The sequence below is a fragment of the Ostrinia nubilalis genome, chromosome 6 (assembly GCF_963855985.1).
Source record: "Ostrinia nubilalis chromosome 6, ilOstNubi1.1, whole genome shotgun sequence".
Classification (NCBI taxonomy): domain Eukaryota; kingdom Metazoa; phylum Arthropoda; class Insecta; order Lepidoptera; family Crambidae; genus Ostrinia; species Ostrinia nubilalis.
In genome coordinates this window covers 15,778,123-15,801,350 of record NC_087093.1, presented here as the reverse complement: position 1 = coordinate 15,801,350, position 23,228 = coordinate 15,778,123, and the positions used below count along the sequence as shown (strand labels likewise).

At 36.8% G+C, this 23,228-nt stretch overlaps 2 protein-coding genes across 2 annotated transcripts in view; both read left to right on the top strand.

Annotated features, from left to right (window-relative positions):
- LOC135072837 (histone acetyltransferase KAT7) overlaps positions 1–16,255 on the top strand; it is a 38,071-nt gene extending 21,816 nt beyond the window's left edge. The window contains exons 15-17 of the mRNA XM_063966877.1: positions 10,544–10,637; positions 14,862–15,115; positions 16,232–16,255. Coding sequence (XP_063822947.1) covers positions 10,544–10,637; positions 14,862–15,115; positions 16,232–16,255 — 372 coding nt within the window. The remainder of the gene's footprint in view (positions 1–10,543; positions 10,638–14,861; positions 15,116–16,231) is intronic.
- A 9-nt stretch (positions 16,256–16,264) lies between these two features.
- LOC135072988 (putative nuclease HARBI1) lies at positions 16,265–17,990 on the top strand. Its single transcript, XM_063966989.1, has 5 exons — positions 16,265–16,781; positions 16,852–17,133; positions 17,288–17,675; positions 17,756–17,887; positions 17,977–17,990. Exons 1-4 carry the CDS (start codon positions 16,527–16,529, stop codon positions 17,839–17,841), a joined length of 1,011 nt encoding a protein of 336 aa, XP_063823059.1. The 5' UTR covers positions 16,265–16,526; the 3' UTR covers positions 17,842–17,887; positions 17,977–17,990.
- Positions 17,991–23,228: the final 5,238 nt, after the last annotated feature.

The window sequence follows — 23,228 nt, the reverse complement described above, 5'->3', positions numbered from 1 at the left end:
CTAAAGTTCTTTAGTCCATTGAGCTTTGATGAATGACTTCCACTACATTTTACGACACGTGGTTTACACTAATTATAACCAAATTATTCCACCTTTAATGATGAATGAATTAAAATTAATTAAAATTATTTCATTTGTTTTACGACTTTTCTAATACCAAGGTAAAGACACGCCTCGGCGATCTAGTAGGTACCTACGGAGTTAGCAAACCTTTAAAAGGTACATGAATCAATTTTAAACAATATAAACTAAAGTTAGTTTAGGAAGCATTCTTTTTAAAATAATGTTGTTGATTAATTACCTACTCGTTAAAAATGAACCAGGGTTGATACAAATCTTAATTAAGTCATGGCTGGCTTGGAAATTGCGTTTCTTTATACGGCTCCCGTTTCAGGGAGTGTGCGAGACAACAAAGTCATAGTGCACACAGGTACAGTCAACGACAACAGTGCATGGCTTGATAAAAGCCATAAAATTAATTTTATTTCTGCAAAAAGCACTTGTACACGTCTCAGTATTAACATTACTACTGCTTCGGGACAAAAAATAGGCCAGTGCGGAGAAGAATTAAATACTAGATCAGACAAAAGCAAAATATCACGTATCAGCCACATAAAATGTCACTGTTTAGTTACATTGTTATTAAAAAAAAGAGTCTGTAACTGTATATCCAGTTCTATGATCAATTAGTACACCCTTATAAGTATCCTAACCAAAATATCCTTTTAAAATGACTCTTAAGTGCCCTTTTAATGACCCGTATATGGGTCCTGTTTGCTCCTTGAAACATTACTCGTAGGTAGTTATATTGAGTTATTTATCTATTCCAATCATCTTTTTCAAACTCTAACCCATGGTTAATTATGTTTTTATAGTTATGAAATAAAATCCAATTTTAATTGCGACTGTACTAGGGTGATTTGTTATTGCCATTTCGATTACGCGCTCGTCTGCACCCGAGGTTTTAATACACTCCCAAGCCCATGTAATCTGGTTTTCTCGAAAAGTTGAATTATTGAGTCCACAGTTTTACCTAAGTTTTAATACGATTTTTTTATGAAAGCAATTTCGATGTTGAATCCATCATCAGTTTTAAAATATAGTGTGTGTGTACAAAATGTGAATCTAATTATTGAGTCAATGCATTCAAAACATTATGTAGCTTATATGGATTCAAATGGTGAAAGATTTTTTCCAATCGATCCAGTAGTGTCGAAGCCTATTCAATACAAACAATCAAATCTTTCTTTATGATATTAGTACAGATAATAGGTATATCTTATAGACTTTCCTTCTAATCCGACCTATCTCGACACCAAAATCACTAATATAGTTGGTTCATCACTTTAGTTTTGTAAAAACCATACAAAAACAGATATCTACTTTCGCATTCATAACAACATCATCTACCTACCTTGATGAAGTCTACTTGGCTAATCTAATAAACCTAACCAAGCATACAATTTACACTTGCGACGAAACGTGGTTAGCTAACACTGCAATTGAATCTGCGAACTTGTGTGGATATCAATTATTCCAACGTTCAGCTTATTGTGGAGTTGGCTTGGCCGTGCCAAAATGGCTTGTGGTGTATCACTTACCCGTGTCTGCAGGTTGGCTAAAATTAGCTTTACATTTGGTACAGCATGGTAATAATTATTATGCGACTGGGCTTACGGTGTATCACTTACCCGTGTTTGCAGGTTGGCTAAAATGAGCTTTTATTTAGTACAATGTAGTAGTAATTATATGACTGTTAGGTAGTTATTATTTATTTTTTACCGTGGCGTCAGAGTTTGTTACAGCGGTTCTTCTTAGCACTCCCCAAATTGTTAGTCTCATTTATTATACACTAGCTTTCCGCCCGCGGCTTCGGCCGCATGGTATTTTGTCTGTCACAGAAAAACTATATCGCGCGCGACTCTGTTTCAAAAACCGGCCTATGTCCTTTCCCGGGATTCAAACTATCTCATCAAAATCGGTTCAGTGGTTTAGGCGTGAAAGCAAGACAGACAGACAGAGTTACTTTCGCATTTATAATATTGGTATAGACTATATTCGTTAATCGAAACAATTAATATTTTTCCTTTATTACAAGCTTTTATTTTTCATTATAGAGTGAAAAAGTCATTATAGCAAAAATATTGTTGGAACGTGAGCTAATTTAGGTTTTTCCATCAAAATAAATTCTCCCAAAAAACTCTACTGGCAATAAAAGTGAACTAGTAAGCCGTCGGCGGTCTAAAATAAGCTATATTTCTTCATTAAGTATACGCTATGAAAGCAGAATAATAAAAATTGACCTTCATTTAATCATGTAATTTATGAGACAATATCAAACTTTTAAATAAACCAAATATCTAGTCTCACATTGCTGAAAATATAGCATATTTTTGAAGCGTTCGAATACAAATTCGTATTAGAATTCCTACATTTTCCTCATCTTCATACAGCTAAGGGTGGATTCGACCAAACAAGAGTAAATAATAATCTCAGAATAAATCATTTTGACATAATTTCCCATACTGAAACTGTCAATGTGCCAGTTATACCAGGAGTTATTCTCGGATAAAAGTTTGGTCGAATCGGGCCTAACGCCTGTGTTCACAAACGATGCTTGCTTAAGTAAAGCAGCAAATCGAACGCACAGCGTTGAATAGAGCTCTGTTTTTTTTACACTGCGCCGCTAAGTCCCAAACTAAGCAAAGTTTGTACTATGGGTACTAGACAACGGATATAAACATATTTAAATACTTTTTTTTTGTAATTACATACATATTATACATAGAAAACACCCAGACCCGTCACAGAAATTAAAATTCATCATTTCAATTTCTGCCCGACCGGAAATCGAACCCGGGACCTCTCGGCATAGTAGTCCGTTCTGAACCACTACACCAAACGGCCGACAAATTAGTTCGTATGTCACGCGCACTGTGAGACCTCATAGTAATGTTTGTGAATACGGGCGTAAATGTCAGACCATAGCTGCTTACTACGGCGTAACGAGCACACCATAGCACGTAGCTCGTAGCAACGTCATGGCTACGTGTAAGCCGTAGTAGACTCGAGGGCCCTTGGGTCGATACTTTGCAAAAGGCATTCACTAACACAGTTTCTATTCTCACTATTTTATTTTCATTTAGGGATCCGTACACGTTTTTTAAATAGTGGTTTTATATTCCTGCGATCACGTGGTAGTTCTCTGATGAGCTATGAACGATGGCTAAACTTAGGTATAATAGGTAAAAAAACATTACTTGATAAAGTTAATTTAATTGATTACATGCTTGATTTACTGATACTTTACTTATTTTTACCATAATCATCTGTACAGACTTAAAATAAAATAACACCTGTAAATAAAAGTTACTTCTGCATTCTACAAAATGGTTTTTCCAAAGCTCAATAGAACCTCCATGGAACTCAACACCATACTCGCTACGGCGTTACGACCGCTGTAGTACGTAGCGCGTAGCCTCTACTACGGCGTAGACTCGAGGGCCTTCACTTTGAACGCGAACCTACTTCCGCTGCGGCGCGCTTTTAAAGCTTTGCCATTAAGCTCGACGAATTGATAAAGCACATTCAGTGTGGGAAATGGAACTAGTTGAATGAATTTACATTTAGGAAGCTTTCAATTCTTGATGTTTTATTCCAGTAACAAAATCACTACATAGTTTAAAACAAAGACGGTTTCCGGTATCTGTCCTTAAGTATACTTAGATCTTTAAAACTACGCAATGTGTTTTGATGCGGTTTTTTTAAATATATATCTTAGGCCCAGAACAGACGGTGAAACGCAACTGCAACGAAACTGCAACTGCTAGTTACTTTTGAGTTGCATCTAAGTTTCTGCCATAGCGTCCGTTGAGAGACCACACATGACGACCAATTTGAATCTTTCAGTTTCATTCATAAGAATCATCAGAAAGTTGCAGTTTCGTTGCAGTTGCGTTTCACCGTCTGTTCTGGGCCTTAGAGTGATTTAAGAGGAAGGTTTATATGTATACTTAGCACCCGTGCGAATCCGGGGCGGGTCACTACTTACTGTATAAAAATGTTATACATACAGTTGTAGGGCCTAATCATTCGAACTAAGAATACCGTCCATTCGATATGAAGCTCTGTCTCAAGATCTGCTTCGTGAATTTGACTGATAATTTAATTAAATTTTTGACAGTCCATCCAAATCTTTCAACTAAAAGCGTTTCGACAGCTCATCACAAAGTTGGTTGATTACCTTCGCTTCGATCTCGCTATCAGTAGCGTCTAGACCAGTCTTTCCCAAAGTGGGCGATAACGCCCCCTTGTGGGCGCTGCAGGCTTAAAGGGGGGCGGTAAGAGACCCCGGAAAAAAATTGGGGCATTGTGTAGGCCATTTGTAATTTCATCTACTTAGGAGGTCTCTTAGACACCGACTGAGCATTTGACTCTTGAAAATTTAATGGGGGCGCTAAAAAGAATTAATTCTCAAAGTGGGCAGTAGACAAAATAAGTTTGGGAACCGCTGGTCTAGACTATGTTTTAAGGGATGCCGATAAGGCTTCAATCTCGCGGATGCATTAAATATCTTATATTCGTCTAAGCATCGCGGGCGCATCGATCCGTGCATCGTAGACGGTAGTCGAAAATAGCATAGGGTCTGCTGTTCAGTAATCGATGGCTTTGTACTAATTTGGGCAGGGACAATTTGTAACTATGGTATTATAACTATAGTACTGTCTGACGGCTTGTTTGTTACATTCCAACGCTTAAAATTCTGAACCAATTGTGTTCAGTATAAAGATTTGAACCTCGGAAAGATGAACATGTATCATTCCTTATGTCGCAAAACAAAGTTAAGTTATAATAAGGCTAAAGGGCTTCCTCGTTTAGAGTTAAAAAAAATGAATCCATCATTTATGTTTTAGGTAAAAAAAGTTCTATATTACGCATCTAAACAAATTATAGACAGGATTACATAACCCAAAAACTAACAGTACCTACCTGTCTAACAATTTTACATCTTTCCATCGTTCTAAGGCCCATAACAGACGGTGAAACGCAACTGCAACGAAACTGCAACTTTGTGATGATTCTGATGAATGAAACTGAAACTGAAAGTTTCAAACTAGTCGTGTCATGTGTTGTCTCTCAACGGTCGCTATGGCAGAAACTTAGATGCAACTCAAAAGTAACTAGCAGTTGCAGTTTCGTTGCAGTTGCGTTTCACCGTCTGTTCTGGGCCTTAAATAACAGTTTTCAACCAAAATCGCACCTACAGTTTTGCTATACCTATTAATGCTTTTATGGAACTAAATCCTTTTCATCTGCCGCCCGCCCACGGTTCCGCGCCCGCCCTCGCGTCCGCGTGTCTGCTGCGTCTGCCGGCGAGACGTCTGTCCGGGGTCACCGACCGCTGCTTCCGGACGCGTCCGGGACCGGGTGTTGTGTCGCGAAAACATCGCGAACTTAACACTTGCAGCAAATAGTATTCGTAGAGTAGAACTGTTTATTTACACACGTCCAAATCAAATGAAATCATGACCAGACTTTCTTTTGAAACCAGTAGCCCTACATTAGAAGGTATTGCTTTGGAAGTTGATGATCTTTTACATAAAATCATTGAATGAATTTGTACTCATCCTATAATAGCAATAAAGTTATGTGGCGTCCGCCACGACCGCGACTTAAAATAACTTAAAACTTTAATACTTATGTTGTTAATAGAGAAAAGGACTAAACGGGAATATGTATTGGGTCAAATTGATAAGTAGAAAAAGGGGTAGGCCGCAGACTGGAATGAACGGACAAGATAAAAAGAAGGCATTAATGTACACTAAGTAGGTGTATAGGTCAGTCAGGTTAAGAAAAAGGTTTACCTTTTAGAAATACTATTTGATTCGAGAAAAATCGAGTAACATAGAGTCAAGCACATCAAGCTCAATACTGATGTATCCTATGCCGTATCAATAGGAGTCATTTTGCAACTACATTGTACACTTTGTTGTGCTGTAAATTGTTTCATCTCAATTATTCAAACTCAAACATGCAATCGATTCGCGAATTGCGACGGAGCGCGCAGACATTAAATAATCGTATACCTAGTTAAGGGTCTCCCAGACTTGGCCGGCGAGACGTCTGTCCGGGTCAATGGCCTCCAGATCCGGAAGCATCCGGGACTCCGGGTCCTGTGTCGCGGGGTAGTTTGGGAAACGAAAAGTGCATCCAATAAATTATAGTTGGAAAAAAGAAAACATTTAATATGAGCACATGACATTTCTAAGATGAATCTCTGTCGGTAGATGCATGGCGAAAGAAACGTCCCCAGCTGACTCAAAATTTTTCTAGTAAAGTTCATCACATGAGTCTAGCTCGGTTATACCATGACATAAACAATTTTGTCTATGATTGCGCTAACAACAGTCAAGAAAAAGCTCGCTGGCTTTGTTTGCAACTGGTTAAACTTTTTATAATGAGTTTTGGTTACTATAAAAATATATGCATGCAACGCGACGAGATTTACCGTCTGTCTGTCCAGGTCGACGACCCTGGATGTTGTCCGGGTTTCTTTTTTCCGGACACATCACACCGTCGCGGTTGCGTGAGGATGAGTGTGTGTCCTCATGCTGTAAATTAACTAACCAGTTAAGTTACACAGTCGTAAAAAACTATTTTACTTTAAAGGCCAACTGGAAATGTATCTAAATATCAGTGTAGAGTTTTATTAAACTCCGTTCAGTAGTTTTTGCGTGAAAGAGTAAAAAAAATCTACCCATCCATCCTCACAAACTTTCTTGGTTTAAATATTAATAGAGACTTATTTAAAACCCACAGCCATTGTTAAAATATAACACTCAGTAACATTTAACACGTACAACCCATAACACACTCTACACCCATGTATTTTTAAATAATTCCAGGTAAAAATTGTTACGCATATCGCCTACGTGGTATAATTTGAATAGTAGGCTTTATTTTGAAAGCTCTTTCATTATCACCCTTACCTTATTACGCAATAATAAAACTTCTCTTAATCTCGTTTAATACAAGTCTAGCCGGTGTATGACGCAGGTGTTTATATAAACGCCTTTAAGGATAGTTGAAGATATTAATAGAGGGCTTGACATTTGGAATGACGTCATTCCATAAGCAATGACGCACTTTTTGCTGACACCTCATTAAAACAGCAAGTTACCCGAGGGAGGGGGTGATATTAAATCAAAATGGAGTGTGCATCTACTGTAAAAGTGTTTAGTGTTCTTTCGAGAACATTCTCTTTTGTGTTGATATTCTAAATAAAAACTCCAGCTTAAAATTAAGCTAATTTGTGAAAAATATCATTCAAAGACATTCCAAGTCCCAGACATCATTATCTGAGACGTGTACCAACCAAATAAAAGGATCCTTTGATGTAATTCAGGAGCTCTGTCAAAGGCGCTACAGGCTAGTAAATAAAGGATCGAAAATCAGTCTACGCTTCAAATTGAACTAAACGCCCCTCACGCACACATTGCAGGGTAAATTGAGATTTATAGGGATGCATGTGTGCTGGTCTGGGGTCTAGACGTCTGGCGGTGTTTGCCATGGGAAAATTGTCACTCCCCCGGGGGCGCCACTTGGGCCCTGAAATGAAGTGTTGTTGCACTTTTTATTTCGTTTGGATAGTTCCTTTGATGTCTGCTGCTATGATTCTGATTTTAACGTTTGCTCAGTTTGATTGGAACTATCGGATTTTATAGCTCGTCTGCATATTGTCTTTTGTATTCATCGCTCTTATTGAAATTTACGTTTCGAAAGAAAAATTTCTTACAGAATATTTAATCAACTTTTCAGAAGAGCGCGGCGAGATCTCTCAACAAGCAAATACAAATGCGAATTTGAGACTCCTTGAAACTTGCTTTGCTGAAAATAGTTTAGTTCATAATGAATGCTATCAATAGTGTGCAAACTGAGAGGAATTGAACGCCTTGCTAGGTAGATTACCCGTACCCTCAAATGATTAAGTATATTATGATACATAAGAAACATTTAATTAGTTTACACACAATTTTGGTGTATAAATCCATTCATTTGTTTTGTAAATCTCAAACACAAGTTATAGATAACCAAGTTGTATTTACAAAATAGCTTCACAGATACATTTCAACCTGTCCAGACCAGCTTATTAAGCCCACTCAAAAGTGCAAAGGGCTTTGTTTATTTGCCGCCGCTGTTTGCCAAAGGTCACTCGTTTATTACTCGCATTCGGGAACTTCCCCCTGCAGTTCAATGACCTGATGCTCGGTCTGTCTGCAGCCTGCGTTCGTCTGGGTTTCAGGATTGATAGGGTTGGCCATGGTAAGGGTAAAGTTGGCCTATTGGTGGTATGGAATTAAAACATGATTGAATTACAAGAATTTCTAACGAAGATTAAACTATACTCTAAGGACTCCTTAGACTTGGACCTACTTCTTAATCTTTTCTTTTCTTAATTTATACTAATATTATAAATGCGAAAGTTTGGATGTCATGATGTCTGGATGTCTGGATGTTTGTTACTCTTTCACGCAAAAACTACTGAACGGATTTTGTTGAAACTTTACAGTATTACTATTTATAACCCAGATTAACATATAGGCTATAATTTATGACGATCTGTAACATACTAAATTTCACGCGAGTGAAGCCGCGGGCAAAAGCTAGTCTTTTATAATGCATTCTACCAAGCATTTGAATTCTCTGCATCTTCTTTGCTCTAAAACCTTCAAGTCACTAGGATAGAGATAATCTTCTAGGCAAGCTTGCTCCCCCGGATTTGATTATTATGAACAGCAAGCTCATTATCAAAATAAACCGTTTGTAAAGTAGGTTCGATATTTTGTACCTATAAGTTATTTTTGTACCTAAAGGTGACAGCCCTGAGCATCTAAGTTGTAAAGTTTCGTTAAAATGGGTATTAGTTATGGGGGGAGTCTAAGAGACATCAGTCTTGCGATTGTTTAAAAGGAGCTAAGACAAGCAGACTGCGCCGTTTTACTTGCATTGCGTTTATACCTTAACACCTTCGCTTTGACTGTCTGAAGTGTGCTTTAATCATATTGATGTTCGTAGAGACTTAAAAAAAGTGAATTTGGAAGTTTATTTAATCTAAACAAATAGTTTACACATAGACCCTTTCCAGGGCAGTCATACACGTCCCAAATATTGCTTGCCCTACCTTAATGCAATTTGTTACCAAACCTAGTCTACGATCTTTTATTTTGAATGTAACTTCAGTTTCTTTTTACATTTCTTAATAAATATTACTTGGTTTGTCTCTATTTTATTTTCAAGATTCTAACTTAAGTTTCAAGCTAATTAAACAAGTATTATTTATATTTTATGTTTTTCTTTACATTCCGAGAATTAATTAGTCTGGTATTTTCGCAAGCCCTTGTCCAAGGTTAAAACTATCTCTATGCTAAAATGTCTTGACTTGTCTTGAAATGGTTTGACTGTTAAAGTTAGCTTACCAAATATACGAACGAACTGACAGAATTTACACTAATATTAGTTTGGCTAAAACTAAGATAATATTAGTTTTGCTAAAACTAACGTCAATATTTATCTCTATTATTCTCATTAAAGTAACTCATCGATTCTATCAAACAATTTCAAATTAAAAATGTAAAAATAGGCGTTCGAACTTGCAAATGAGTCGCGATATTTGCATACAAAAGCACTACATATGAGCTACGGACTAATAATACTTTTAGCCACCCCCTTCTGGATTGCGTGATTGTACAGTCAAGGCAAACCCCTTATACGACTTTAAATCGTATTTTTAAGCTATTAGAGACTAATATTATGATTCCTCTCTTGTTGTACCCATATATGAATCATCTGAGGGCAAATAACGCTACCCGTTATACTTTCTGTTATTTGTTTATGGTGTATTGCCCGTAATCCATATTTTGCACGTTTCTATTATGTCCGTTCTTTATGATGCCATCTAATAGGCAGATTATACTTATGATTGAAATATCGCCTTATTAACATTATAGGTACTACAAATTGAAAATTCCTTTTGATTTCGTGCTTCAAAGATAATCCAATAAGTCATTGTCTTTCAGCGATGTCGGCTAATAAAGTGACACTAAGGTTAACTAAGGTTATAATTAAGGTAGTCTTATTATTAGGTAGGTACATCTCAAGAATGTTCAGTCTCTTGAAACTTATCGCTCAGTCATATCTTGAATTTGAATATTGAGACCAATCATTGGCTTGAATAAGAGTAACAACCCCCGTATTCACAAACGATGCTTGCTTAAGTGAAGCAAATCAAACGCACAGCATTGACTAGAGCTCTGTGATTGGTTCGTGTGTCACCCTGTGCCTCCACGCGCACTGTGAGACCTCATAGTAATGTTTGTGAATACGTGCTTAAGACTCCCAATCACCCAAAAGACTTGAAAAGAAAAACTGACGCTACCTGTCAATGTAATAAATATCTTTCCCTCCTGTAACACGCTCGAGAATAGCCTGGCGATAGCAGTCTATGACAGACGCCATATTTATCACCAATTTTCTTTGTACACAGGAGAAGAACTCATTCCTGAACTACAACGTGTCCTGCATTCTGACCCTACCTCCGTATCAGCGGCAGGGGTATGGGAGGCTTCTGATCGACTTCAGTAAGTAAAAACACGTGTATTTTCATCATCATCATCATCATCATTGTCTCAGCCATAGGACGTCCACTGCGGAACATAGGCCTCCCCCAATGCTTACCATGTTGCCCGTCTTGTATTTTAATTAAGGGAAATGCTTAGAACAAGGCAGAACGAATTAGAGTTGGAGAAAGGTTTTGGAGTGGACATCACCTCACGGCAAACCTTGCTCGATGGACCGATGACCTCAGGAATTTGGCTGGCAGTGGCTGCCTAAAGCGGGAGCGTGCGCTTTTTAGGAGAGTTCTTGCAGCAGTGAACTGCCTTACGCCCGTATTCACAAACGATGCTTGCTTAAGTGAAACGGCAAATCGAACGCACAGCGTTGTGTAGAGAACTCTGTGATTGGTTCATGTGTCACCCTGTGCATCCACGCGCACTGTAAGATCTCATAGTACAGTAATGTTTGTTAGGTGTTACTCCGTTTTTATTTTCTATCTTTATTACTACTGTTTTGATATCACATTTTCGGTTGATCAAGCATAACGTTCAGATACTAACAGATTTGTGAGATTTCTCTTACAGCTATTGTCTCGAATTTTTATATTTTGACGGTCAATAAAATCCGTCAGCCTCTCTAATTAACGGTTGGCCTAATTTACCCAATTACTTGTTGATTCATTGATCGACAAAACGATCAGACGTCTAGACTAGATTTTTGACGACTAGTACGTTAACAAAGCCGAATAATGGTACCTTTAGAGACGAACATTATACCCTTATAAAGGGCAATAAATATAGCTATTCATATCCACAGGAAAAACTATAGCAAACCATTTAGTATTTACTTATGTTCAAAGTGTCTGTTAATAAAATTATTCCTTTCAGATAAAGGTAATAAAACAATATTAACTTATGAAATATAATATTGGTATTTTCGCAACTTTTTTTTTAATCTAGCTGTGCCCGCGTACGCGTGGAAATAGTTGGAATAATATTTCCCGTTTCTGTAACATGTTTCTTTACTGCTCCGCCCCTATTGACTTTAGGGTAATGTTAAATAGCCTAAAGCCTTCTTCGATAAATGGGCTATCAAACACAAAAATATTTTTTCAAATCGGACCAATAGTTTCTGAGATTAGCGCTATAGATTATATTACTTAGTATTGCTTTGACAATATTTCAGAATCATTATTATCACGAGTGTTGAGTTATTTTAATTTGCCATCTCATGCCTCGTTAGAGTTCGGAATTTGTTCCAATGGACACAACAAATATCTTTCCGGAACGTTTATTTGTGAAATTATTGTACGAAATTAGCGCTTTATTGTATACTATAACATTATTAGCGTGAAAGTTTGCGAGGATGGACGTTTGTTACTCCTCCACGCAATAATTACTGGATGGATTTTGATGAAAATTTACAATAATTACTTCTAGGCCCTTTTTATCGTGGGTTAATAACTATGTTTAGTGGTTACCTATCTGTTGATGTTAACTTTTCTGTTATACCTGGCCTAAGCGAATTTCTTCTTCTCTCTTATGGCGATATGTGATTCTACGTTTGCCAATGTTTAGGGAGCAAACGGGGAATTTGTCTGCCTTGGATATTTTATTTGTCTAAGGCTGGTGATGCTCAGCCTATAACCATGACTATAACGATAGATAACCGGTGTTTTTGTATAGAGTTTGACAGACAATAAAATTGACGTTTATTATAACAAGTTATAAGTCTATGGTTTTATCGAAATCGGTTACAGTTAAAATAAACAAACATAGGCGCTATCGCATGTAAACGGATGAAAGGGTACATCGCTTCATTCATACGTTTTGTATGGAATCGGGCCGAATAATATTTGCTCGCAAAGCTAAGTCCGCTGGCGCCAGATATTATCAATAGGAACGCAATGGACGGAACGTTGCCCTAGGCCCAGGACAAACGTGACGTTGGATATTGTTTTACCAGAAATGCCTACGGTTAGACATATTTAGCCTAAAGTTATGAGCGAGTGAAAAACTCTCTCACAAGTATGACAGACTCTAGAGTCTCATATCGATTCTGTTTGCAAAATCGATTTGAAATAATTTTTTCATTGCAAAAAATTTTAATTTAGTTTCTGAATCTACATTAAAAAGGGTTTTTTGGTAAATGTAATCCATAAATAATTGTAGATTTAACTAAGTATGTATAAAAAGATTATTTTTTGGAATATCGTAGAAATGTGTGTATGAAAGGCCCGATTTTATGTATGTAATTTGATAGTTTTGTACTAGGTACTACCAACTGTCATATTTTATGACACGCGTACAAAACAGCAGGGTTTTTGTGCAATCAACTCAAGTATTTAGTAAAAACCATACAAAACTAGCTGCTGCGCTTTTGACATGTTTAACTCCAAGCCTCTACAATTAAACTCACGAAAAAAATGACAGTCGCTTCATAAATTCTCCAAATCAATCCCCTAAACATAAGTAGCCCAATTTTCGCAATACCTGACCGGTCATCGGGGGTTTGTTTTGTAGCCCTCGGGGCGTCGCGCCGCGGTTGTCGACCCCGATCGATGGTGCAGTATGGATCGGTCTGCCGTCTAGACTGGGGGGGCAGGGTGGGGGCCACGGCGAATCGTAGACGTGGAATTTTGATGCCGCGGTTAATTATTGTTTTCGGTGTAATGTTTAGGTGATTGGACGTTGGGTTCGTTTTGGGGTAGGTTGTAATGAATTTTCTTAATTTAAACATAAGGAAGTAAATGTCTTTAACTTTTCAAAGGTGGCTAGTACCGGTTCAAGAACAAATCTGCGAAAAACCGTAACCTATCATGGAACATTAATGATGAAGAAAAAAATTACAATGGAAGCAAGTGATGTTCCCATGATAAAATAAAGAACTAAAACAACAGGAATCTGCATAGTTTTTTTGGCAAAACTGCAACAATCTGAATAATAAGCAATGATATTAAACATACATATTTATCACTTGAAGCATTTTAGGGTACATGTGTAGTATTAAGTAGGTACCCGTATACGCCATGAAAACGAACGAAACGACACGATACGAAATATCAAATCAAACCTTGCACGCAATTCCTAAACCAGAGTCTAATAATCTCTCAACAGACAACCATCAAGAAAAATTGCATCAAAAGTCAAACCAAAGAACCGCACTCAGCCCAACAAAAAATCAATTCAAGAAAACTGCGCAGATGCATGTTCTAAAAAACAGCATCGATCCAATAACGCTACGTCCGCCATTAACCCCCGGTTTTACAAGAAAAAGTATGAATTTAAAGCGTTACGGCCCGTGCGCGCGCGCACTTGATTTATCGGCCACGCGTGTGCTTTCCTTCTTGGACATGCAATTCCGATCGTTATTAAATGCCGAGGATCTAGAAATAATGATAATACTGTACCGAGATACACGTACGGGTTGATTTTTATTGCCAGTTATGTAGAGCTTCCGAATATTGACAGGTTATTGATGAGAATCGTTGTGTTTTTAATCATCTTAGATCAGGAAATTATTGTTTTGACAATTTGAGAGTACATAAAGATAAATTAATTTGCGGTATCTTGCAGTTTTCAGCTTTAGGTGTATCGTTAGGTGAAGGATATTTGAGTAATCGTAAATTCCTGCTGCTCTTTAGAGCGTAACAAAGATTTTAGTCATTCAAATAAATATGGATGATGTGATAGTAGACATTTTGAGCAGTAAAGAGCGAACAAATATTTCATATTAAGCAGACTACACTGGCAAAGGCTTGTAACCCCAACAATCGTACTCTAAGGGACCTAAGTACAAGGCATAAAGTTGTAAAGTACTGTTTTCGTGAGATAAAATTCTGTAAAGAACAAAGCACTTGGGATTCAATTTAGTTCAATAAATGTGTAGTTTCAACAGAAACCCAACTACCATCATCATCATTTCAGCCATAGGACGTCCACTGCTGAACATAGGCCTCCCCCAATGATTTCCACAACGGTCGGTTGGTGGCGGCCTGCATCCAAGGCCTTCCTGCTACCTTTATGATGTTAATTCTTACCTGCGTTAAAACCAACCCCGCTCTCTCCTACTCTAAAAGACGTAGGTACAATCTGGACAAGACATAAAGCCCTTAAAATACTCTTATATTTTTCGTCAAATAAAATGCTAGAAAGAAAGCACTAGGGTTCAATTTAGTTCAATAAATGTGTAGTTACAACAGAATTTTCATAACGCAACAGACGCATAACCGTTGATACCTTCCACAGGCTATCTGCTAACAAAAGTGGAGGGCAAAGTTGGGTCTCCAGAGACACCCTTGTCCGACCTGGGCCTGATATCGTATCGGTCTTACTGGAAGGAAGCGCTGCTGAGGCGGCTGTGCTCTGCTCCCGGCCCGACGCTGTGCATTCGCGACCTGAGCAAGGACCTGGCTATAGCCTCGTCGGACATCGTGTCTACGCTGCAGGAGAGAGGCCTGATGAAGTACTGGAAAGGAAAGCATATTGTACTGAAAAAGCAGGTTAGTGGTATTGAAATGTGTTTATACTCGGCGCAAAGACTGGTGGCAGTTGGTGTAAAACAATGCAATCTAGTTTTCTCTTGCACTCACACTGGCTATGGGTGATGTCACACAGAGGCAGGCATAGCGTTGTTTATAATACGTAATATAGTTCAGTCAAAACCAAATATTGGCGAGTGCACATCTCTGTTTCAAAAATTACTTATGTCCCCGCTTGCCACGAGTCTGCGTCGAGTATAATTTTGTGTTGTTTGCAGCGGGTCACACCATCACGAAAAAATGAATTTGAACGATAGATTTTGAAACTTTGTTACTTCATTACACATATTAATGAATGTAGGTAAGGTTCAATATCAATTGTGGAATGTCTTTTTGTGGTATAATTACCTACTTGACCTTTTCAGATTTTTCCGAAATTAAGATCGTAGCATATCGGCAATGTTTATTCGTAATACTTTTCAGGCAATTAAAACCTCTTTTGATAGCTTGCTTGTCATTAAATAGTATTTTATAGTTTCCTAAAAATAAATAAAAGAAAAATCTAAAACGCATTTAATTGTTGTTAAAGTCGATATTAGTCATGGTATGCCCATGTGATGACAATTAGAGGCAGTAAATGATTTATAATTATACTATGCATCTATAATTGTTTACTATGCTGTCCATCGATCTATTTGCCGTGTAAAAACGTCTGCCGTTGATGGATGCATGATGCATGTTGTTGAATGATTTATTTTCAATGATTTAGTTAATAGGCCTATGAAGATAAACACAAGGAAGGAAGGTTTTGTAATAATTAACCATAACAGTGAATGCTAAAATATCTATGGGTTAGACTATATTATTTTCTTGGTGAAACTTTAACGCCAGGTTAAGAAAAACATCCCTGGTTCGTTTTTTTATCGATTTTCGAGACTTGGTTGATATTGTTTATTAAAATTAAATATTTGTGGAGTCCCTAGAAAACGTAAAGTTTTCTAAACGATACAATTCTAGAATTAATAACAATTAGCTCTGGTAATACTGCTTGGGTTGTGTCAGTAAAATCACGCAAGCGTGTTATTGGCTGACCACATTTAACGTTACAATAAAAATTGTCTTGTTTATGTTTTACAGTATGCATATCTATTTACGATGTAAACTCTTACGGTCTTATTCATAATCATTTTTCACATTTTATCAAATGCTTATTAGAGGTTTATAAAACGTTTGATAAAAATTGTTATTCATAATCGTCATTTAGCGCTAAAATCCTCTTTTATCTGTGTGATAAGTTATCGAGAGCTCGGGCCTTGTTTAAAGCTCTAATAAACCTATTTTAACCTAACTTTTATAAATGTCATTTCATATGAATGTCACTTCGTTGGTTTATTTATTCAAAATATCCTTGCTGTGATCCTTGCTTGTGAAAATGAATGCTATAAATGCAATTGTGCATTTAGCCAATAATGCCGACCCAGCGCGACGTAGAAAGCTCTACCGCCAACGAAGCAACCCATTCGATTTGCGGGACCTAAATTTTAAAATAAAATATAGGTTCAATAAGGACACAGTGCGCACCATCATAGATTTGGTGGAAGATGATCTGGTTCAGAGCGCTAGAGGTGGTGGCACGTGTCCTGAACTGCAAGTTTTAGTGGCCATAAGATGTTGGGGACGTCGTGAGGTAAGCACAAAAAAGTGTTTTATTTTATCCCTTTGTCGTGGCTGCTATAATTATTTTCATACATTTTCAGGTACAAGATGATGCTGGTGACCTCCATGGCCTAAGTCAGCCGACAGTGAGCCGGATATGCGCCAGAGTCGCGCATGCAATCGCGAATAAGGCAAATTCCTTCATCAAAATGCCTATCACTATAGGAGAGCAGGAAAGAATTAGTGCCAAATTTAGAGCAATTAAAAATTTTCCTGGGGTGATAGGAGCCATAGATTGCACCCACATTAAAATTAAAAAAACCGGAGGTGACATGGCCCAGTACTATATTAATAGAAAAGGCTATTATTCCCTGAATGTTCAGGTAAAATATATTTTGATTTTATACAGTTTACAACAGAGAAAGATTTGTTTTAATAATGTCTATAATTTTTACTTTGTATGATCTAAATTTTAGCAACATTCAACACTATATTATTGGATGGATTACCTACAGGATACTGTTTTTTTTATTTTAGGTTGTCTGTGATGCTGACCTCAAAATAATGGATATAGTGGCTAGATGGCGAGGCAGTACACATGACAGTCGAATTTTTATGGAGAGCAATATAAAACAACGATTTGAGGATAGGCAGTTTAGAGGACGCCTTATTGGCGATTCGGGCTACCCTCTTCTGCCATATCTATTTACACCTATTTTAAGGCCTAGTCGTCCAGAAGAAGAAGCATACAATAATGCTCACATCTCAACTAGGAACACTGTTGAAAGGTGTTTTGGGGTGTGGAAGCAGCGGTTCCAATGCCTACTCCATGGCTTACCAGTAAGCCTCCAAAATGGAAAAGCTGTGATCATAGCATTGGCTGTATTACATAATATAGCCATTGATATGAATGACACATTGTTAGGTAAATGTTATCAATTTGACTGTACATAAGGAATACAAATCTTTATGACAAAATGTTGACAAATTCATAATATTTTTCAGAACAACATGGAGCAGGTCCCTGTAACTCCGCAACTTTCGACGGAGAACAGTGTTCACGACAACCGACCTTCATTGTTGAGGCGTAGGTCGCAGTTGATACTACAAAATTTTATAAATCAACATTTTTGAATGGTACTAAAATACATTTTGATAAATTCCAACGATTTACTTTTATGTAATGTCATTTGAGTTCATGAAAATGTTGTATTTTAATTTTTCAGATACTGTTCCTGGCATCTTAATGAAAATAAAAAGAATATTTGATTGAAAAATACCTGTATTTCAATTTTCAGTCCAATTTGTTACTATCACAAAAACAAAACCTGTAGTTCTCTTTAAAAAAGCAATTATTCTGCAAAAATTCAAAACAAATTACTTTATATCACTAATTTAAGTACAATTAGTTTCAACAAACTTACTTATTAAAAATCACAGTTCAATTCTTTAAAACAAAGAAATTGCTTAAGTATAAACGTTTCTATTCGGAGGTTATCAACCTTCTACATTTAAAACAAAATAACCATAATTTACACTATTATTATAAAGGCGAATGTTTGTGACTAGGCATATGTGTATTTACTTTATATCACTAATTTAAGTACAATTATTAAACTTACTTACTAAAAATCACAGTTCAATTCTTATAAACAAATAAATTGCTAAAACAGATAGATTATATAGTCTCGAATAACATATAGGCTTCTTTTTATCCTGGAAAAATGCACAGATCCTGTAGGTTACAGAAATAGTAGTCTACGCAGGCGGAGTCGTGGGCAACAGCTAGTTAATAGTAATCTCAAACTCTTATTAAGTTATGACTAGTAAACATATTCATAGCCGTCTAAATATATTGCAGAAACACAATCAAAATGCGGATTGGAACTGCATAAAATACAAATTAAAAACAAACAGAAGTAAGGGAGGAACTAACTTATTATTTAGAATCTGTTAGTACTTGAAAAACTTTAACATCAAAAGACTTATTATTCTTTATTAATGTGAGTGTAATATTTAAGTTTTTCCTGTAATAATTGATGCTCAAGATCCAAGTTTCTCCCTTTCTTCCGTTCGTTTTCCATTTGAACTTCATGCAGTTCAATCCGGCATTTTGATTCTGTTTCTGCAATTTCGGAAATCCTAACTTTGCTTAAATCAATTAAGCCTTCTTTGTTTAACAGTTTCCTTTTTTTTTTGATTGCTGGTGCTTTAAAATTAGGTTTTGCTTTATTTTCTTTTGCCTCTACTTTTTTATTTTCTTTATCTTCCAATATGCCTCTAGTAGTACAAGCATGTGTATCTTCTATTTCTTCATCAAGTACCACCAATTCATATTGGATTTCTTCATTATTTATCAATTCCTGATCTTGCGTATTTTGAGTTGATTCCTCCTCTTGAATGTTAATTAATTCACTTTTATTTGAGTCCGAGTCAAATCTGTTAACATCGACTACAAATTCATTGGGCAACCAAGATGCTATATCATCAGCCCTATCGTCAGGCACTGATAATGGTGGACCACCGCCAGTTTTAATTTGAGCCTGCCTAGCAATGGTCTTGTCTTTCTTCGCACTGATTTTTATGAGGCTCCATTGCGATTTTAACTGGGTAATGGAGCGGTTCATACCAGCGCACATTGAATTAAACCTGAAAAAGAAATGACAGGATTTTGAATTACAGGTAAAGGCAAAATTTTATATTGAAGGCAGAAATCAAAAGATGTACCAACGTTGTTTGTAAATCAGCCCAAGCCGCAACCTTCCGTTTATTCGTGTTAGTGTCTGTATTTTTATTTTCGATTGCATTTACTCTTTCTTTCACCAACTCTTTCAGCAAATACTGAAAAGCAAACACTAGGCGTCAAACATAAATAAAACCATGCTACAAAAATTAGTAGGCACTTTATCAGGCTAAAAATAAGTACTACCTTATCTTCCTCCAACCAGTTTTCTGATCGTTGCCTTTTAGGCGGTCTGTTCTCCTTCGTCATGGACATAATTAGTATCCGATGTAACTAGCCGGGTCGTCGTAAGAGCTTATTGCAGAGTACAGGGTAAGAGGTACAGAATCCAGAACATACAATCCCAAGTTTTATAAAAGTTTGATAAAACTTGGGAGTTGATCGAAAAAACCGAAAACTTTATTAAATTTTCGTGCCAAATGTCAATGTCAGTAAGTAAAACGTCACAGCTGCCAATTTTTTGTTTTTTTTTTCTGCGATTTGTCTATGATTTTACATGGTCCATCAAGTTAAATCACCAAAAAAGCTGTTTTCGTTCATTCTTTTTGTATAGTCTGTGGAAAGAAAATATTAAACTCTGTTTTAGCTATCAAAGGTTTGTAAACGATTATGAATAACGTTTTTTATCAGAGGTTTATAAGAGTGTTTTAAGCCTATCAAACGTTTTAGCTAATGTAGGTTTTAAACCTATATTAGCATTTTATTATGAATAAGACCGTTAATGTTTTGTGCAGTATATTTGTAGCATCAATTAGTGCGCTGAAATGTTGGAGTTGTTTTTAAAAATAAAATAAATCTATAATGTTTTGTCACGATACGTGATTTCGTTGCGGCGAAAGTCGATCTTCGGGCACATTCGTTACCATTTTCCGAACATTACTGGTTATTATTAATGGATTCCGATGGATAAAGTTTAATTGCGCGTATCCAATAAACGAGCTATGATCGGTCGATGTTAATGCGAAGAGAGTTCATTATACCTACGTTTCTTTGCGGTTGCTCGATTGACAGGGACGTGTGGTTTTCATTATTATAAGCGTTAAAATCATTAATTTATACATGTAATTATTGACAATCATAGTTGTTATATCTATTAGAGACTGCTTCAGTCGTAAACACTAGGCAATTTGCGACAAAGTCGATTTATCCAAGTGAATTCTTTGAGAAAACAAATGTGACGAATACACAACTCCAAAATTGTTTACTACAAAAATATTATTATAGAATTTACGCATTCCTTTGTGACGAATCGACTTATACAATAACCCTCAGGCGTATTACCCTTTACCAATTTAAAAAATAAACAAACCGAAGTCCATACTGAAACTGAAAAAGCCGAAAAAGAACTCACAAACACGTTGCGTCAACACAATCACGAATATTGGACCGATACCGAAATATTTCTATTTCGAAATGAAAACATGTCCATCTCTGAAACTTTCCATTCGTTCTTTGTTAATGAAAATGTATCGAATCACTAGAACTATACTAGTAATCAAGTTTAGTGAAATTCTTTAGGATTCTGAGGTTGTATAAAGCGATCGTATTCATTTGACTGTTCAAAACGTAGGCTATATTCTGTCAAATTCTGTCAAACGGTTTGTTATACAGATTTTGTCGTACGTTTTTAACTGTCAAATGAATACGATTGCTTACACAATAATTGCACCTCTGATAGCAGAATCCTAAGATGCTCAGCCTCAAATTAAAAAACCTCGGTTTTTTTTTCAAGCCTATTATAAAAACACACGACAGCACATCAAGCTGAACACTATGGCATCTTATGTAGTTGTAATAGAATTGATTTTGCTACACAAATGATGTGCTGTCAACTGTACCTACCTATTGTTTCATCATCATCTCAGCCATATGACGTCTACTGCTGAACAAAGGCCTCCCCTCTAATGCTTTCCATGTTACCCGGTTGGTAGCGGCCTGCGTTCAGCGCCTTACTGAAGCGAAGCGATGGTAGGATAAAAAGATTATGAGACATGTAGAGGCTCCTTAAGAGCAAAATATTTGACGATTTGTAAGCACATATAATAGTCTATACAAATAAAGAAATTTTGACTTGACTTGACTGCTAACTTTATGATGTCGTCGGTCCACTTATTGTTTGCCTCGCTATAAAACGAACGCTCGCCTTTTTTTTTTTTTTTGCCCATGAAAATGGCCTATCCATACCTACCGCCGGGGGACGGCAGGTTATGTGGGGCTCGAACCCACTAAAAACCTGGGGTGTTCCCTCTGCCGCATAGTGGTCGGCGCCTTGGGTACTAGAAACGACCAAGGCGCCTTCCGCGGACGTCCCGCCCTACACGGCGGGACCTAACACGCCCCCACCTAGTGGGGGGCTGACAGGATTAGCCGGGACCACGAGGCCAATCCCGTCCGACGGCGGTGGTAACCTGTGCAATGCAGGGGTCCCTACACTAGTTAGTGAATAGTGACCTTCCCCTATCTGTATCTGTTGTTTCTACTCGTAAAACGTGCACTAACCTTCAATGCGCAAAATGAAAGCGGCCGGACTGTTGTAAGATAGCACAGCACGGTATAACAGATTTAGAACCGTAGTACCACAGTAGTACTTATTATTATTCTGTGCCAGTAGTCTCAATAAGGTATTTGCCACCACCAATTTTACGTATTTTTTAAAACAGCTGTCAAAACGAGACTCTCCCATAGATTTTGTATGGCAATACTAACCAGGATGTCACTATTTTGTCAACTCAAACTACTTTTTTCAATTACAATGCAACTGAAAATCTTAATTTACAGGTAATTTAAATTTAATTAAGTTTTTAAGACCTGAATGAAGTGCCTTTTTAAAAAAGTTGTGCTTTAGAATTATTGAGGAGTGATGGCAAATACCCAATCAGGGCCGGATCGTGAATTTATGGGGCCCTGGGCTGAAACTACTTGGGGGCCTATCTTAGTACTCAACTAATAGCCATGCCAAAAAACTGTTTCTATAATGATATATTATTCTTATACATACAGTGTGAGTCACGATAAAGTGCACATATGAAAATAGGTGAAACTAGACCTATTTATATCGTCAAAAAAGAGGTAAATTTTTTTTTGAGATTTTTTTTAAATTTTTTTCTGCCAATTACTTCTTGTAATGAAAACGTAATAACTTTTAAACTAAGAGGTATATCCTAATAAAATAAAAACAGTAATAATGCTAAATAACAGGCGATACTAAAAAATACATAAAATACCCAGAAAAAGCCAACAAATAATAAAAAATATACTTTTTGAAAAAAAAAATCTGCTTTTAATTTCATGTTTTTTTGGTTATTTGATAAAGGATAGTGCCAGGGTCTGGACCAAGTGCTGCCCAGAATCAACCCATAGTGCATTTTGTTCCTCAGGCTAATACTAATGTGTAAACCGAAGCGCACTGAAATCTATCCCTGGAGTTAAGAGAAAAAAAGAGTTTTGTTTTGAATTATTTACATACAAAATATCATCGATATACGTACTACGCATAAGATTTCGTGATTTTGGCATTAAATAACACTCGCTATGTTGAACTTAACCATACTGCATCCGTACACCTTACTTTAGTGCGACTTAGACATTCTTTATAAGCGATCTAACGCTGTTGCAATAGTTTGGTTACTTGACAGAAATCATTATTTCCAAAATGAAGCAAGAAGTTTTAGTTCTCTATCCTTGCGAAACATCAATTTATTGGTGTATTACAATCGATTATTGAAGTTATTATAA